We start from the raw sequence: 19,461 nt of genomic DNA, 5'->3' as shown, positions 1-19,461 counted from the left end.
TACCCATAACACCAAACCTGTCCCTAACCTTACCCATATCCCACATCAATAGTAGAATTTTTTTTTGCAGTACAATATATAATTCTAATTCTATTCTTTAAAAAAAAAAACAAGTCTTTTAGACTTACACTCTATTCATTTACTGTTTGTTTTCTTGCTTGCATATCATTGCTCTTTTGTTGGTTTTGATTGCTTCCATTGTCCTCATTTGTAAGTCGCTTTGGATAAAAGTGTCTGCTTAATGACTTTTTTATTTTATTTTTAGAATAAAAAGTAATGTAAAAAGTAAAGAATTAGAAGTAGGTTCTTTAGAAATGAGCCACTCTTTGTTATAAATTTCATCTCTGCAAACTCTGATTCTCTCAATCAGCTTTATGAAGGGCAATCCGGGATGCTTGCTCTATATCCCAGGCACTTTATTGTCTGCTTTAATTCACCTTCTGGTCCAATTCATACATTTCAGATTTTTTTTATTATTATTTTTTTACATTTTCCATTGGCATTGAAACAGCTAATGTTTGTCAAAAAATTCTAATTTGTCAGGCTTTTTCAGAATTAACCTTTAAATCAAAATGTCTGATGACCAGCTCCCCCAGTTCACCAAAGAACACAGATTAAAATCAGAGTGAACTCTGGAGTGTTAGACTTACTCTGTATGTAGAAGTATTAAAACCACCAACCAATATAACCTTCAGCTCAGAAATAATCACCTACATTATCTTATTATACCATAACTCTCAGATTGCTATATGTATCAATATCTTGTCCTGTGTGACAGTCAACCCTTGCATTTGACTGATGCAATCAGCTGGTTTATAATGATCATTATGGGGACTTTGATGCCGTTATCTGACTTCAGCCATTATCCAAGTCATTATGAGGGAGAGACGGAGATCATGTCATTAACCTTATCAGTCAAGATCTTACCTCCCCATCAGCCGAGCACACCTGCACATAGAGCCAGAGAGAGGAGCTCCAGATGTCTTGTGTGATAATAGAACAAAAATGCAAAAATCTTCTACATGAAATTATGTAGCAATTCCTGCTAGGATGTGGAGTCAGGAGTCAATGGTGGATTTCCTGTTGTGTGCCTTCAGAGGCCGCTGAAAATCAGCACAGAACGTGCCTCCAGTGGAATGAAAGGAAGGATCTAATCCGGGTTTATTATGTTGAGAGGGTGACATCTTAAGCCCACTCAAGGACATGGACAATGTGCTTAAGCCTGTCTGTCTGTCTCTTCTCCATGTGTGTGTGCTTCCGGATGCAAGTGATTTGAGTGAATGTCAGTTTGTGTGCCAGTGTGTCTAACTCTGTTCCTATCCTAGCCCTAAGGATTGCTAAAACATTTTCACAGAAGTTAACAAAATTGTTACAAATCCTCCTGTAAGGGAAAAAGGGTTTGGAAATAGTCAATAAAACAAGATAAGTAGAAAGTGATAGATATGGTCTCTACCATGCATGTCTATATTTTTGCCATAACTAGCCATGATTGTGACAGAATAATTTTGTTACTTCCTTAGCTCTTTATTTCTGTAGTTTCTTGCCTGCAGTGCTTGTATGAATGTCCAACTTTCATAATGTATATGTCAGTATATGTACTGTATGCATTACAGACAGTGTTCTTGTTTTCGGTGTAGGTGCTACATGACTCTTACCACAGCGCTGCATCTGCACCGGGGCGGTTCTCCTAAAGGCCCTGCTGGGACTGGGAAGACAGAGACGGTTAAAGATCTGGGTAAATCTTTGGGCATGTACGTGATTGTGGTCAACTGCTCAGAAGGGTTGGACTTCAAATCTATGGGCCGCATGTACTCTGGCCTGGCTCAGGTATGTAGTGAACTACATCCATGCAAACACTTAAACTCTAAGAACAATTCATGTATTGTTGTTGAATATGTGCATTTGTCTCTCTCTCCAGACAGGTGCCTGGGGTTGTTTTGATGAGTTTAACCGTATAAACATTGAGGTGCTGTCCGTGGTCGCTCAGCAGATCCTGTCCATCCTGTCTGCTCTGTCTGCGGGACTCAACAAATTCACCTTTGAGGGGAGACAGATTGGCTTGGTCTGGTCTTGTGGGATCTTCATCACTATGAACCCAGGTACTCAATCTGCTTGTTGTTGTTCTTCTAAGAGGAATGGTTAAGTCAGAAATGAAAATACTGTTATTATTTACTCACCATTATGTTTTTCCATCACATCAACGTCCCTTGTTTTTTGTGGAACACAAAAAAAATGTCTTTTCCAAATATATTGAAAGTAAATGATGACTGAGGCTGCAAAAATGCATCAAAAATGTAGACTCACATGTTATTTTCCAGGTTTTCGGAAGCCATATGATAGCTTTATGTGAAATAAACTGACAAGGGTAGGGGTTAAGGTTAGTTGGTGATAATCTTCACCTATACAGTAACTTTAGCCGCTATTACTGGATCATTGTTTCTGATTCATTAACAAATCATCGAGACCAGTTTTGTAAACTGGATCAATAAATTGACTAAAAACAATTGCATAAATTATGACGGAATTTAAATTTTTGGGTGGTCTATGCCTTTAAATATCTTTTATAGAGTTGGTTATATGTGTTTTAGTCTGTGTTTGTGGTTCTCATCACCTCAGTTCCTGTTGTTTCTGTGTGTGTGTGTTTCTTCTGTAGGCTACGCTGGCCGCACTGAGCTGCCTGATAATTTGAAGTCTATGTTTCGGCCAATCTCTATGGTAGTGCCAGATTCCACCCTTATAGCTGAGATCACGCTTTTTGCAGAGGGCTTCAATAACTGCAAGGTATGCATACAACTCTTCATATTCATATTCTGAATGTTCTTATCTTCTGTAAGCTTTAAATGGTTATACAGCATGAATAACACCAATGATTTTAAACAAAAAATGGACACTTGAAGGATCACTTCTAAAGCATTAGAATTAGGTTTCATCTACAGACAACATTGAGAGCAAAAGGGATGCAGCTTTGTCCCATTTTAGAGCTTAATACTTAAGGGGGGAAGTGTCAATGCTAAAATAATTTTTATTACGATTTAATATAACTGTTTTTTATTTTAATATATTTTAACATATAATTTATTCCTTTGATGGTAAAGCTGAATCCTCAGCATCATTACTCTAGTCTTCAGTGTCAGATGACACTTCAAAAATCATTCTTATATGCTAATTTGGTTCTACTTGATATGTTCGTGGAAACCCTTTTTTTCAGGATTCTTTGGTGATTCTGAAAGCTCAGAAGAAAGGCAATTGTTTAAAATATGGATTTTTATTTATTTATTAAATTTTTGATCAAATGAATATATCCTTACTGAATAAAAGTATTACTTTTGTTCAAAAAAACAACACAAAACAAAACAAAAAAGTACAGACCCCAAACCTTTGGATGGTAAAGTATGTATATTTTACATAATTCTAGAGGGGCTTCCAGGGTTTTGCAGTGCAGTTGCTATGATGTTCTGAGTGGTTGCTAGGGCATCGCCAAATGGTTTCTCAGGTGCTCAAGAGGTTGCTAGGTGGTTAATTACAGACATAATTGAAAAAGCCCTCACCAAGTCTTTATGATGGAGCCATTTTATTGTCCAAAGTATGCTTCACATGGTGCAGTAATCGCACAGCTCTCCTTAAAAAGCTGCAAGATTTGAGACATCATGCATGTCCGTACCACTAACACCACTAATAATCATTTTTATTTGAGTATTTTTTTTGAGTTCAGTGTAAACGAATAGAAAACTATAGCTGAAGGAGGTGAGAGTGCTAGTTATTATGGGATATTAGATTCTATTGAAGATGGAGGATATCAACACAGTTAGGCAAACACAGATGAACTGGCTCACAAACACACTTACACACTCCAGGGGGCTGATCCTGCCATCGGATTACCTCCAACACGCAGCAGGCATGCCAATTGTGTGTTTACGCACGCATTTGTGCGAGAGACATCCGACCGACGTGCAATGCCAACCCCTTCAAACACATACTCCACACACCCTTGTGGTTGACCAAATCCCACAAGTTTCCACTGGCTACGTCCCCTCTCTTCCCCCTGCCTGTGCGCTCCAAACGGGAAGCCTCATTTGTTGATGCCATACACAAGCCCGGCAGGCTGGCAGCAGCACTGGCATGGGGAATTGGACTCAGAATTACAAATAATGGACTTGAGATTAAGAGAGCTGGGAAGGGAACCAGCACGGGCCGCAGCCAAGCACAGAATGTCAATGGCAGATTTGATTGTCCCGGCATACTCGGCCCTCATCCAGACACCCTTCTGCATAGTCAATACGGCAGAATCACCGCGTGCTGTCGAGAGAGAACTATTACCTTTGCAAATGAAAGGAAATGGACATATCAATGCTAGACCAGGGTAGAGAGAGAGGGCAGGGGAGTATTGCCCCGACGCACCGGAGTGTGCAGGTCCTGGTGTTATGAGCCATAACTGACAGCAAGATGACCGCCCCCTGCGAGTCCATAGCCTGCTCAGCCTTGCGTGACTCTGGCGCGTGTTTCTGTGTGTGCGTTGGTATCTGTATAAGTAAGACTGTTAGTGGCAGTGTGGAGACGGAGCTGACACGGTTACCCCCTCACACGCACTGCTTCCTTCTGTTACATATTCATGGTATTCATGGACACACACATGCCCTCACCTTTTTGCTTTAGCCTTTTTTGCATTCTGTCTCTCTCTCAATCACAGACATAAATTGCACCCATTGTGTGTTTGTCAGTCATTATTTTCATTCACAAACAATTGTGCTTTCAATTATTGTCTTTCCAATTATATTTCATGAATTATTGTTGACTTGCAATTGCATCATGGGCGTTTAACACATGTATTTAAGCAAATTTAGAGCTGCTCTGTCCTGGTAAAATCAGGTTCAGATTTTTAACGGACCAGCCACAACATTTATATTTTTTTATTTTTCGCTATGCATTTTTATATTTAACAGAAATATTTGTTTTTCTTTACAAGTTTTCTTTTTTTTGTGTGTGTGAAAATTTTGCTGGAATTTTAATGACTATAATTTAACCCTTGTCCTGCATTATATATTTTACAACGTTGAGTGCATTAATGACCAAAAATGGTCATATATTAAACATTGCCTAAAATATTATATATTATTATTATTTTCCACTTTTACCGAGTTAAATATTTTAGAAAGATTAAATAATTTAGAAAGAAAGCTAAACTACACGATCACCAGTTCCTCACTCTGAGTTGAGTCAGATGAGGAGTCAGAATCCGAAGTCAACTGAAACTCTACAGCGCTCTCCGTCTTTGTGTTGCCGCAAGATGAAAGGTGTTATTATTGTCTAAGAACTGACTGCATGGCTGTGTTTGTGCCTCAACGTATGTGAGAGATTATCAGTTAACTTTGAAACATAGACTGCTAAAAAAAAAAAAAAACGAAGCCATGTCAAACTAAGCAATGAATCAAACCGAGAGAAAACAATGCAGTGAGAAGTGCTTTCTCTTGCTAAATGCACGCGCGCTCGCACACACACACACACACACACACACATCCTACACCACTGACACACACACACACGGAGAGAGAGAGAGAGAGAGAGAGTAGACAGAAAGGGTAAAATATGACCTTCAGGATATTGTGATTTGTTACTCGCCTAAACACCATGTATTATATTTAGGCCCTACACACACACACACACTTTTGTCAACGCAGACACATATTGCTATCAGACATCCACTCACACTCAGAAACATTGTTTGAGATTACTGAGCAATTAAAATGCTTCATAACAGTCAATACTGCCCCTAGTGGACACCAGGAAAATAACGTGCATTTCCACCCATAGGGAATATCTATGTAGTGACGTAATCTGGTAGAATACACTATTTAGTGCAAATATAATGCTTTTGCTTCAAAATGAAAGGATGTTTCAACATAAATCATGATTCATGTATAAATGAGGCCCCCGACTTTAAACGACGTTTTAATAGGTTTCAAGGGGCCATTTTTGGTCATTATGGTGCTGAGTGTAACTGTTTCATATATATTTTACATATTTCACATATTTTGCAAAATGGGATCACATTTATCCAAAAAGTCACAATTTTGCCAAATTACATACCATTTGCATTAAAACAGCCAAAATGGTCAAAGAAATTAAACTGCAAATGACCAAAATATTTACTTGAAGTTAATGTTTCAATAATGGAATAATTGTTTTCTGATGACAGCTAATGGTGACATGACATGCAGGTAAAGAAAGAAAATATTTCTTGTTTTTTTTTTAGCAAGTAAGTTTTTTTGTTTTGTTTTGTTTTTTCTATTAATTATTAGCTTTTCATCAACTCACAAACCCATACCAGTTACTTAAAAAACTCAACAAGAAAAAAGCCCTGCTGTAAAACAATGACATATAATACAAAACATACTGATTGTGGTTTTGTTGAGGTCTTGAAGACTCTGACTTCTTTTGATTTCTTGGCTTCTGTTTCTTCGTAGATGAAAAAAATGATACAATAAAGGTCATTGAATTTGTTTGTTTACACCCCTCTCACTCCCTCTCTTTCTCTATATGCTTTTTCTATACCTGTCTGCCTGACATATTACTGTATTACTGTCAGATGTATTGCTATATCTCTTCTCATGGTTTCTATTAGCTGTGGGAGTTCAAAGTCACATAATTCATTTTATTATTCCCATAAGAAATGTCTTTAATGTTAATGTCAACAGGAACTGAAACCCTTTTAGACACAATTACTTTCTTACCGCATGTTTCTGGTCTGTGAAACTTTTCAAAATCAAACCAATTCTCAACAAACAAAATCAGCTCTAATCCTAATTTATTTTTTCTTCCCTGTTTATTCATTTTCACTTTGAGAATATTAATGGGTTGTTAATGCAGTTTCATGCTATCTGTTCTCATTATATTCTCATTGTATTTTGTTCAAAGAGACATTATATTACACTTTTAATCTCTCTCTCTCTTTCTCTCTCTCTCTCTCTCTCAGGTGCTGGCTAAGAAGGTCTTCACTCTGTATTCTCTGGCAGTACAGCAGTTGTCTAAACAGGACCACTATGACTTTGGCTTGCGGGCTCTCACCTCTCTGCTTCGCTATGCTGGAAAGAAGCGCAGAGCTTGCCCTGACATTGTCGATGAAGAGGTGAGACTCACAGATCTGCAGCATTCATTAAATCCAGAAACATTTCTCTAAGAGGCCTGCTTCACCTGAATACACTAAGTAAACATTCAAAAGGCCCTTTTTACTGCCGCACGTACCGCTGCGGCGGCGATATAAAGTGCATTTGCAGCTTTTGACCGCTGAGTGGCGCTTTAACCACAAGTTATCAAACAAGCGCATCAAAGCACATTTTCGCTAATAGACGTCAGTTTTGCCTCACTGATGTCTTAGATTTGATGGCTTCAGTCAGGGAAAATGAAAGAAAAACAATGTAGTTAAAATATTTAATATATTTAATATTTAATATCCACAGACGAAAGTTTGGTACTTACGAAGTTATGTGCATTTCTTAGAATGAATTCAAGCAGGATAAATGTCAAGCCTATGCCTGAGCCTGTGCTTATATTTTCTCTAAGCTACATGGTATTAAACCATATTTTAGATTTGACACATTTAAAAGGTGTGCAGTATTATTTATATTATATTAATTATGCGTTATATTATTCGAAAGAAATTGTGATTTACTTTGCATCTGAGCATTAAAAGTGGTAGCCTACTTTAGGGGGGTAGGCTACATGGATTAATATGCAAAATGTCAATATTTTCATATATTATGCCTATATTTTCATTTATATTTTCAATGTAAATATATTTTTTCCTTTAATAAAACAACATGCATTTTTGTTATTCGTTACCTGTCCTTTAATTTATTGTGGAAAAAACATTTGTCTGTAAACTGATTAAGAAATTGTTGCATGTTTAAACATGAAGCACTATATAATTTCGTTCCCATTATTTATGCCTAATTAGCCTAAAACAAGAAACAAATAAAATTAAACCTGCACGATTAAATCTTTGAAACTCTAATAAATGGACGGATTAATAAACTGTCCTCACAATTAAACTCAAGTTCTTTCATTATAATCAACAAAATACACAAGATGTAAAAAATAGCTTTAGTAATTGACAACTGAAGTTATTTTAAAGGGAGCGTTCTTTACTTGCTTTTAAAGTTGGGCAATAGCATATGGCCTAAAAAAAAACTGATTTATGATTTAAACCGATTTTTAAATCAATATTCAAATGGCGAGGAAATTTTACAAAACAAGTTTTAACATAGTTCTTTACCATTCATTTAGCAGTCAAATTTATAACTGCAACAATATGATAAAAAAAACAGTAATGTTATTACCTTAATGCTGGAAAGACCTTTATTTTTATTTATTTATTTATTTATTTAATACTAGCCTATCATGCATCTAACCATCCACTCGGCGTTAAGAGCTGTTAAGATTAAAACTGGCAGCTCAGCAGTGAGTCAGTGTCATGGACGGAGGACCTGTTAATATATTTTCTAGTCTATATTTCCATCTCGTTATGCCGCTGGTTTAGTTTTTTTTTTTTTTTTTTTTTTCTTATAGAACTTATTTGTAAATAGAGCAGACACTTTCTGTGTGTCTACACCAGACACGAGAGTTGTCATCCGTGCCCCACAGCGAAAAGTGCGTCTAAACTTGATGAAATCACACTATAGTGTCAAATCATCTGAACGCAGTGTCAGAACATTTTGTCATAAACAGAACGAGCATCAGTTCACTGATGGGGATCGTGTCCAGTGTATCCATCACTGTGTTCTGTTGTCTTTTGTTGGATCGCTCCACTTGTGTCCGGTGTAGAACTGGCGTGCGTTTTTTATTGTTTTATTTTACTGCTTGTTTTAATGTTTTTATTAAATATCTGTATTGACTGCATGGTCATATTATCGAATTATTTACTGCCATGCGACCTACAAAAGTAAAGCTTGGCGAGTTGATCAACGAGCATTGCTGCAGGTTGATTTTTGCAGATGTGCTGTTCTTGTGCAGCCGCAGTCGTCTTCATTTCTTCAGGTGAAACATCTCTCTCACTCGCATCAGAGTCTGTGAGCAGCAACAACTTCCCCTCCGCACGCACTGATACCAGAAACTCGCTCCACCTTCACTCCATGCATAAAGTATTTCAGTATGTTTGAAATGTTATACATATAAAAAAAAAATAGCTTAAGCTATTTTGTGTAAACTTTTTTTCCTATATCACATGCCAAACTAATAACGTTGTAAGCATTAAATCTTTAATTGCTGCTTTCTGCTATGAACATTTTGTTTGTGATGTTTGTGATGAAATTAACAGTACATTTTTGTCAGTTATTTTATCTAAACAGATCGATTAACTTCTTCAAGATATCAAAATCAGATAGCATGCTGATAATGTAGTAGGACTGTAAGATTACATTTGTTTGAATGCATTATTGCGAAAGCGATTGCGTGTGAATCTGTTTAAATCATGCTTTAACCCGAAAATAATCAGTAAAAGAAACAGACAAACTCTTAACATCCCGCTCGACTCTTGCAGTCATTGTAACCATCTGATCAAGCTATAGCTAAATATGTTTAACATTAATTCTTGCTGAATATGCAGTTATATTATGGGCTGTTGGCATGAATTGTACTCGTGATGGAGCGCTCTTGAAGCGAGTGAAAACCAGACGCTCATATTCAAGTGTTTGTACAAAAATTATTCATGTGCATTAATGACGGGGAGGCGCCGTCTCATCACTTAAATTTATTCCTGATAATGAATTTATAATTTTTTTAATTAACATAATATCGTGGTGTATCACATACATTAAAACATCTACAGAAAGCTTGAAATGTTTTTTAAACGAAAACGAATTGTGCAATTTGTGAATGTTGCATTTCTCTCATCGGAGAGAGCCAGCACAGTGAATTTCATCTTGCAGCAGACAAGAAAACATTTGTTTATTAATAAATAATAAAAATGTCCCATTTTTCACAATTATTAGGCTACTTCTGCATGTGCTTTGTTGCAAACTTAATGCATGTGCTTGAGCGCGGAATATATTAAGATTTGATTATATAAATTTAATATAAACCTCTGATTAGTTGAATATAACAAACGAACAACTAGAACTAGAAAAATCTTACGTGGGGGCAGACCATTTTTTAGTCTATAAACAAAACAACAGTCCTTTATAAACCAGTTCAGCAAGTGAAAGCCTCATAAGACACTGTCCATATGAAAGAGCAATTCACACCTTTATCTCGACCCCCACAAGCCATACATAACTACCCAAAACCCAACCCCCTCCAGCTGAACTGAATTCGGTCTGTTTTTTTTGGCTCTGAGGAACTGTGTTACTGGGCTGAAACATGCCTGCACTCAGCAGCACTACTATCTGTATTCATAGTTTTCTCGCAGCCCATATTATTATTTTCACAAGACCATAATGATAATAACAAATCATCAATTAATAATTAATCATTATTTTACGAAAATCATTGTTATTTGTGATTGTTGATGTTTGCGGAAGGCTTTAAGACCAAGCGGAATCCTCTGTTCCCGCCTCACAGCGTGCGGGATTCGCGCTCAGTGATGCAGCTTCACTGTCTGCGGTTTGACTTTACTGAATCAGATTGAGGCGAATACAACTTATTGATCACGAGCCCAACATTTAGCAAGGCTGGAAAAAAATTAAGACGTATTTCATTGAGCTAATGCTGTTAGAGAGAGAGAGAGAGAGAGAGAGAGAAACTAGTCTAGGGCTATTCTTAAACTTGGAGCTCGTTATATTGAAATACAAATCCAAACACCAGAAACGTTATGCATTTTATGAATAATGAAATGTTATGAAAAGTATGCATTTTATTTATTCACATGCTGTATGGTTGAAATAATATTTTTGTTCACAACTTTAAGTTCCGTTGTTTAAAAAAATGGTTTATTGGCTAATGTTTCATAAACCTTCAGTTGTTATGCTCTAAAATCCATGCCATTAGTGATTTCACAGTATTTTCACCTCCTAAATCACTAATCTTTAAAGTCACAATTCTATAATGGTCAAAATTACTCAGGCCAATGGTATTTTTTAATGACATTATTTTATTATTATTATTATTATTATTATTATTTTAATAATTGTAGCCTACATAAATAGGTGAAGCAAAACAAATATTCGGATCGTCCCTTATTTTTTCCCTTATTTTCTTAAAGAATAAACACGTATTTTCTACAAGAATAAACATGATAACTTATTATTATTTAATAAAAATAATTTAAGCAATTAAAACCTTTTTTAAAACTTGAATTTAAATACTATTAAACTAACTTTAAATTCTCAAGGAGTTTATAAGTAAAAAAGGATAAAATGTCACAGGGCATGTTAAATAGTCTAAATGAACTTGTGTTAATAATATAATTAGAACTAACAATATAATTAGATTTTTTTAAAATTAACAATTCCTGTATAAAATGGGACCTTTATATCAAACATTTTTAAATCGCCCACAGCTGAGCATCGCGGGAGGCTTGGTCTGCGCCAGAGCATGTGAAGTGAATGTGATGAACAAAGTAATTTTCAGATGCAATGAAAAAAAAAAAAAAAACCTGGATAGCCTATATTAGGCCCAAGCTCTGCTCTGAAGTATAAAATTTTAACGGATTAATCGCCTATTTTCATTTGCTGCATGTCTTCTTTATTTTTTATTTTTTAAACACGCTAAAAAATAAATTAAGTTTGTCAGAGGAAAAAATATACAAGTCGTCTATAGTTGCATTTTAACGGATTCATCACCTATTCTCTGTTTGCTGCATGTTTTTTTTTTTTAAACACGCTAAAAAATAAATCAGAGTTTGTGAGAGGAAAAAATATAAGTCAGGTATAAGTAGGGATGTGTACCGAAACCCGGTATTAAACTGGCCCCGGGGCTAAATTATGAAAGACCGTAGTATCAGTAAGATCTGACGCTATTGGTTCTGCTTTCGGTACTGGAGGAAAAAAAATAAATAAATGTACTATGTATTTTTGCTTAATAATGTTATCGTGCACATCTCATCTCACCAAACATTTCTAATGTGTGATTATATTAAGACGTTTGTCTGTGAGATCTGCGAGATCTCTCATGCGCGCCGCGGAGGCTGTCTGTCAGTCACACACACACACCACAACGAGCGCGGCGCACGCACATGCATTAACTGTACGTAAACTCCTGCTTAATAATAAAGAGTGACGATGGCGAAGAGATTTGCTTAATGTTATTGTGCACATTTTATCTCACCAAACATTTCTAATGTGCGATCGTATTAAGATGTTCGTCTGTGAGATCTGCGATTTATAAAAATAATAAAACCTGTATTTCCCTAGTTATGTTTTTGTGGTTGTTTTAATTTAAACGTGTCTGCTTCTATTTTAGCCAATTTATTTTCAATAAACTGAAACAAAAATAATTTAAAAAAAAAGGAAAACGAATACAGCTCGTTATCAGACTGTAAAAAAAATAAGAAAAAGTCATGACAACAAATTTTTAAAGTTGGCTACTTTAACTTATGAAAAATTATTTAAGCAATTTAATGCGTTTTTATACTAGTTTAAATATGAATTTTTAATACTATTAAACTGAATTTAAAATCTCATGGAGTTTTAACGGGTGAAAATGCCACAGTGAATGTTAAATATAGCCTAAATAACAGAAGACCTTGATTGCATGTTACCATGAAACTAACAAAATAATTTCATTTTTTTTAATTAACAATTCATGTATAAAATGGGACAGCAACCTTTATATCAAACACTTTTACGTCGTCCACAATTGAGCAACGCGAGAGGAAGGTATTGCGCAGGAGCGCACAAGTGAATGTGAAGATCATTTTTAGGGGGTAGGAGGATTTTTTTATTCTTAAATTTTCATATGCAATGAAAAAAATGGGATAAACACGAAATAAATAAGTAAATACAATAAATTGATATACAGTATATCCACTTAGCCTACCTGTTGGGTTTACCTCTCTCATTCTGGACACATCCAAATGTTTCCATATTTTTGATGTTGCATATTTGCAGCTAAACTATTATTTATTAGGTAAAATAGGCTTTGTGGTTCACGTGTGTTTCAGTATCGAAGGAAAAATATTATAATGAGCAAAAATATGCCACAGTAGACCGCTGCTCATGCTGAACTGCGCTGTTTACAATGAATATGTGCGCGTGAGGCACCAGCGCATAAAACAGCTGAAATATACCATACTTAATTTTTGCTCACACAGTTAAGGCATAATTGGAGACAGTTTGAAAAATCAAGAACAACAGCAGTTAATAAGAATTATTGCTGTTAGTGCGGTCTTAATGCTGGACCGTTCTCATTTCGTTTCTCATATGTAAAGGTCTTTCTTTTACATTTCTACTGTAGCCTAAGACTATCCCACGTTTTTAAATTAACTCTTACTTTAAATTTTAGAATGGTTTTTAAGGATGTTAAAATGTTATAATTTAATGCTATTGATGTTTTACTTGTCCTTTCATCTTAGTTTACAAACCGTCATTTTATTATTACAGTCAGTTCAAAACTCGTCCCTTTGTACCACCTTGCGGTAGTTAAGTTAATTATTTTAACACGTGACTGAATTCAGTTAATGCCGCGGCACCGCCGCATACACACATTTTGTGTGTATGTGTACTGAATTATGTGTGTGTCTGTGTGTGTGAAGAATGTGCTAATGATGACAGGTACATGTCACTAAAACGTGCTCCTCTCTGGCTATGATAAAATATGTATCAAAGGTGACAAAACCTTAAAAGGGAGCTCATAAACCTTGTGTGCTTATCTCACCACTCTCTGTCTCTCTCTCTCTCTCTTTACCTGAATATCATCACCCATGCAAAAGGTGCCCCATGTTTATTTAAAGGTTCACATACAGTATGTGTAACGTACGCTTGTTAAAATAAATGTCATTCAGAAGCAGTTAGGCTACCGCTTTTGATAGCCAAAGAGCAGGAAATGTTTTCAGATGTATCTGAGGCCCATTTTACAGTTTCCTGCCCATAAATTAAGGTTGACATTTGGTCAAGTGAAGATGGCCTGCCTTAGCTTTGAAGATGTACTCCTGTGCTGAGCTAATTTAACATAATATTTTTTTCTTATTACCCTTTGATCTCAGATCCTGCTGATGTCTATGAAGGACATGAACATTGCTAAACTAAGCTCCATTGATCTGCCACTGTTTAATGGGATCATCCAGGATCTTTTCCCTGCTGTGGAGACACCCACTATCGACTATGGAAAGGTAGCCTGTCCCACTGTGCATCTAGCCTCATAATGGACTCATAAAGCAACTGAAAGTCTCTGTGTATTTGTGTATGAATGTGTGCTCTGACTAAAAGCATATTTTTGTGTGTTTTTGATTACACCCATCCTATTTTTTTTTTGAGAACAGCTCTCACACAGACTCTCTCTCACTGAAACACCTTTCAAACGATCCATTAAAGCCTGAGGATATTTCCCTGCCCTGTCTGTACACAATTCACACAGTCCACTTCTTTAATACAGATAAAGGCCAATGCAAAGGTGTTAGGGGGAGCTTAGTGGATAAATATCCTGACAAGCCCAGCAAAGGTTGCTGTTTTGCCAAGACAGTCTGACCTGTGAGCTGGAGAGTTATAGAGATCCCTGTTTAACTCTGTGTCTTTAAAGTGCGGTGTGTAATGTCTGTGCCAATAACTCTAACTCAAGAAGTCCACCTAGAAATGGCCCCTTTCCAGTCTAGGTAGGTTTACTTGTATTAGCTTATCTCACATACTGGTCATCCTGGTCTGTTGGCTGATTGTAAAGTAATGGCATTTCAGTGATTTCTCTTTAAGTACAAACTGTACTGTAATTGTCGGTAAGAAGTAGAGAAAAATGGAAAGCCAAAACTTTTATGAGGTATATTTGATATATATGATTCTCAAAATACTTGATAACCATCTTCAAAAACTTCAAAACTTGGCTAAACCTCTTACTAAACTACTGCCTTCTGTTGTTTTTGACTGCTGTGATTTATGCATTGTCCAAATACACAGTTTCCTTTGTAAAAAAAATAAATAGGCAAAAGATTCTAAAAGTCACTTGAATTATGGTGTGTTTAAACCTATTCTGCTGAACACACACTGTCTAAGAGAGAAATGTTTTTTCTGAGGAAGAGTTTATGGTGTTTGCGAAAAAGGTTTGGAGAAATAAGGCAGATACCTCAGTACATCTGCACAGATGCTTCCTGCTTCTGCAATTAAATGCGACAAGGACACAAATGGAAAATGGAAGCAGAGTGTGACACACACACATAGACAAAAAGTAGTACTGTATTTCTCCTTTTCTGTCTCCACTCATGCACATCATACTGTGTTTTTATTGCTGTTTTATATTACCCATCCTGCATCTTCATCTCCACCTTACTCCAGCACAAATGCCTCAGAGCCGTTCCCTTTATTCCTCCTCTCCATCTGTTTAACGAGTCGAGAGAGAACTTAGAGAGGGAGATTAAATTAACCTGAGAGTTTAGCATGGCTGCTTTAGTGCCCCTGGAGCAGTTCTGGTTGGTGCGACTTCACTCAGGGGTGCAGTATCAGCGGGTGTTTTTATTAAGATGGCACCCACCTCTTGCCAGTTCATTTGTCTTTTTAGTGCTTCAGTGGGATTCACCTCCACCGAAGGGATGTTTTTTCCAACTTGGAAAGAGTTTATGCAATGTTATGAAGCAATTAGCACATATTTGGTTATAAGAACTTTAGAAAAATATATTTCTATTTATCTCTAGCTGAAAGAAGCTATAGAGGCAGAACTTCGACAGAACGGTCTCCAGGTGACCCCCTTCACCGTGAACAAGGTAATTCAACTGTATGAGACCAAAAACTCCCGACACTCCTCGATGATCGTGGGGAAGACAGGCAGCGGAAAGACGGTCACATGGAGAACCCTTCAAAACGCGCTCAGCACCCTGCACCGCAAGGGAGAACCGGAATTCAACATCATACGTGTAAGACCTTCTCTTTTATCTCAACCTCTGTCTCTCCCTCCTTTCTCTGAATTAACAGCTTGCAGTCTTGGTTTTCATGTTGTCTAGCAGGCAACAGGTCAACGCAAAGATTCTCGATAACACAGCCGTTTTATCTAAATTAGTGGTTCTGTTTAATTTCTCCTGACCACCAGAGGCGGTGCTTAAGCACTTGTGGATTATTGCAGTGCCAGCTTGATAGGTTGAGATTATATACCAAAAAAGTAATGTGGTGACGTAGACTGAGCCTTGATTGTAATAGACACACTAGCTCAGTCTTCGGCCTCTTTCGCTTACTCGCTTGTCTGTGATAGGTTGTTCTTAAATCGATTTTTGCGCTCATAGGAGTTTTGGTGAATTTTTTATTTCTTTTTTTGCTTTATTGAATAAATTCGATAACACTTGGTGCTTCTCGGTACTATCCGGTGGCTAGTGTTACTGATGAATTTACTGATGGTTCCCCTAAACGACTTTTAGTGCAAAAAACAAGCTTATTCAGTCTGATTAAATTGGCAAAGGGCTCAAGAGCAGTTATTTTGTTTAACTGACTGATGAGGTAGTAGAATGACGTCAGTTCTATGGTGAATGAGGTAGTGAACAGACCAATGCTGCACAAAGTGACTGGTGCATGTCATCGTATATTAGTGGGGGGGGGGGGGGTGGAAGGACCCAGGGATGTGGGATCTGGGGGGGTTCATAGTTCAGTGGTGCCTGGGGCAGAAGAGGGATGGGGGGGGCAAGTTCGGGAGCGAGTTCAGCTTGCTGACAGCCTGGTGGATGAAGCTGTCCTTCAGTCTGCTGGTCCTGGCCTGGAGACTCCGCAGTCTCCTCCCTGATGGCAGCAGACTGAAGAAACTGTGTGACAGGTGGGTGGGATCACCTGCGATGCTGAGGGCTTTGCGATTGAGACGAGTTCCATAAATGTCCTGGAGGGAGGGGAGAGAGACACCAATGATCTTCTCAGCTGCTCTCACTATGCGTTGCAGAGTCTTTCGGCAGGATGCGTTGCAGGCGCCATACTACACAGTGATGCAGCTCGTCAGGATGCTCTCGATGGTGCCTCTGTAGAAGGTGTACATGATGGGGGGCGGGGCTCTGGCTCTTTGCAGTTTGCGGAGGAAGTAGAGACGCTGCTGTGATTTCTTGGCCAGTACTGCTGTGTTTTCAGTCCAGGAGAGGTCCTCTGTGAAGTGCACACCCAGGAACTTGGTGCTGCTCACTCTCTCCACAGTCGCACCGTTGATGCTCAGAGGAACATGCTGAGTGTGTGCTCTCCTGAAGTCAACAACAATCTCCTTCATCTTCTCCACGTTCAGAGAGAGATTGTTGTCACTGCACCATCCGGCCAGGTGGCTCACCTCGCTCCTGTAGTTTTTCTCACCTTTGTTGCTAATGAGACCCACCACAGTCGTGTCATCCGTAAACTTAATGAAGAGGTTGGAGCTGTGTGACGATGTGCAGTCGTGGGTCAGCAGAGTGAAGAGAAGGGGGCTCAGCACACATCCTTGGGGGGCCCCAGTGTTCAGTGTGATGGTGCTGGATGTGTTGCTGCCAACTCATACTACTGCCTTCTGTTGTTTTGACTGCTGTGATTTATGCATTGTCCAAACTCAAGTTGCCGACTCATAGGGCCCATGTTACTGAGGACACTCAAGGTTTTCAACCTCAACAATGGCTTTCGCCAGAGGGTCCACCTCAGCACCCCCCCACTGCTGTTAAAAGTTGCACCTACAAAGCTTGAAGGCACTGGCCTAGTGGTTGATAAAAAAAGATAAAGTCTGCACCTGCAGTACTGGAGGGAGATGACAGTAAATCCATGGGTTTGGACTACAGTGAGTAGGGGTTATACTCTGCGGTTTTGACACCCAAAATTCAGGGATTGTCCCTACAGTAATCGGGGATCCAGTTTGTTCGGAAGCTCTCTCTCATGAAATTTATTCGCTGCCAAAGAAGGGAGCCATAGAAACATTTCATCCCCACTTTCAAAGGGATGGTTTTTATTCAGCTTAATTCCATGAGACATCTAAACATGTTCCTGAAAACTCTTCCCTTTCAGATGTTACGTGCAGCTGACGTTCTTTGGTCAGTAAAAAGAAAAGACTGGTTCCCAAACATTGATTTGACAGATGCTTACTTTCAAGTACCGATTGCTTCTCACCACAGGAAATTTCTTTGATTCAGTTTCAAGAACCAGACCTACCAATTCAAGGTCCTACCATTTGGCCTGTGTTTGGCCCCAAGAACCATCCAGTAGTGCTTAAGCACCACCTCTGGTGGTCAGGAGAAATGAAACAGAATTAGGGCTGACGACTAAAACTAACGATTGTTTTGATAATCGATTAGTTGGCCGATTATTTTTTTGATTAATCTATTAATCGGATTAAAACCTTTATTTCCTTTTATTTTAAAACACAGTAGTCCACATTCTGGCCAATGTCCTTAAAACAAATGTGCCAACTGAATGCTATAAAAACATACATTGCTTAACAATTTATTAGACCACCTGTCATAAGACAAAATACAAATATTTTATAATTTCGTTGTCGATGATTTTCATTATCGATAATAATCTAATTATCAATTAGTTGTTGCAGCACTAAACAGAATTATAGTTACATATGTACCTGTTGCTCTGTGAATTCTGGATGACCGCCAGAGATATTTGTCATTCGGAATGCGCAAGAAAGGCATATCGAGACCGAATGCTGAGCTAGTGTGTCTATTATACTCAAGGCTCAGCCTACATCACCACGTGACTTTATATTATCTCGACCTATCGACTTATTGAGTTGGTGCTGTGATAATCCACTAGTGCTTAAGCACCGCCTCTTGTGGTTATCCGGAATTCACAGAACCACAGTTACATACATAACTAGCATTTCATCCATGAGTACTTTTAAGGGCAAAGAGCATGCCTCTGAAAAAAATGTCTTTGCAGCAGCTGTTCTAGAGCCAAAAAGGCTACGCCAACCTTCTATCCCTCATTACTGTGAAAATGAACCGCTGTCAGCGGCCACGCTTATTCAGCACCCAATATATTTACCACCAAGACAACAGTGCTTCCCCTAAACACTCTTCGCTGTTTAGAGAACATGTGGGAACAAGGACTTAACACCCATTAAAAGCCCCCTGTTGAAAATGATGGCGTAGTCAAGATGGCAGCTAGTGCTAATTTCTGCAGCTTATGGTCTCTTACTTTTCACAGTTAGTTTGGCTGTGGCTAAAGGAGCGCAACTCCATGCTGTGCTTTAAACACAGTCGTCTTTTCACCCAGTCGGCTGAGACTCCTCATGTCTAAAACCGTGTGTTTAGCGTTCAAATTTGTTCTGATCTTTTTTGTTTTCACTTCTATTGTTTTTCCTCATCTCCTTCATTCTTTGTAACCCTTTTCACGTGTCTCATCCTGATGTGGGTAAAAATAGAAGAGAGGGGTAGGGGTGGGGGGAATATGTGTTTCTCAG

At 37.9% G+C, this 19,461-nt stretch overlaps 1 protein-coding gene across 1 annotated transcript in view; it reads left to right on the top strand.

Moving 5' to 3' along the window:
• Positions 1-19,461, top strand: part of dnah2 (dynein, axonemal, heavy chain 2) — a 153,768-nt gene that overhangs the window by 75,662 nt on the left and 58,645 nt on the right. The window contains exons 37-42 of the mRNA XM_059525133.1: positions 1,638-1,827; positions 1,919-2,099; positions 2,654-2,781; positions 6,971-7,123; positions 14,132-14,257; positions 15,764-15,982. Of these exons, the coding sequence (XP_059381116.1) occupies positions 1,638-1,827; positions 1,919-2,099; positions 2,654-2,781; positions 6,971-7,123; positions 14,132-14,257; positions 15,764-15,982 (997 nt within the window). The remainder of the gene's footprint in view (positions 1-1,637; positions 1,828-1,918; positions 2,100-2,653; positions 2,782-6,970; positions 7,124-14,131; positions 14,258-15,763; positions 15,983-19,461) is intronic.

Source organism: Carassius carassius, chromosome 3 (assembly GCF_963082965.1).
Source record: "Carassius carassius chromosome 3, fCarCar2.1, whole genome shotgun sequence".
Lineage (NCBI taxonomy): Eukaryota > Metazoa > Chordata > Actinopteri > Cypriniformes > Cyprinidae > Carassius > Carassius carassius.
The sequence above is the reverse complement of the archived record's forward strand: the minus strand, read 5'-3'. Positions and strand labels throughout refer to the sequence as shown.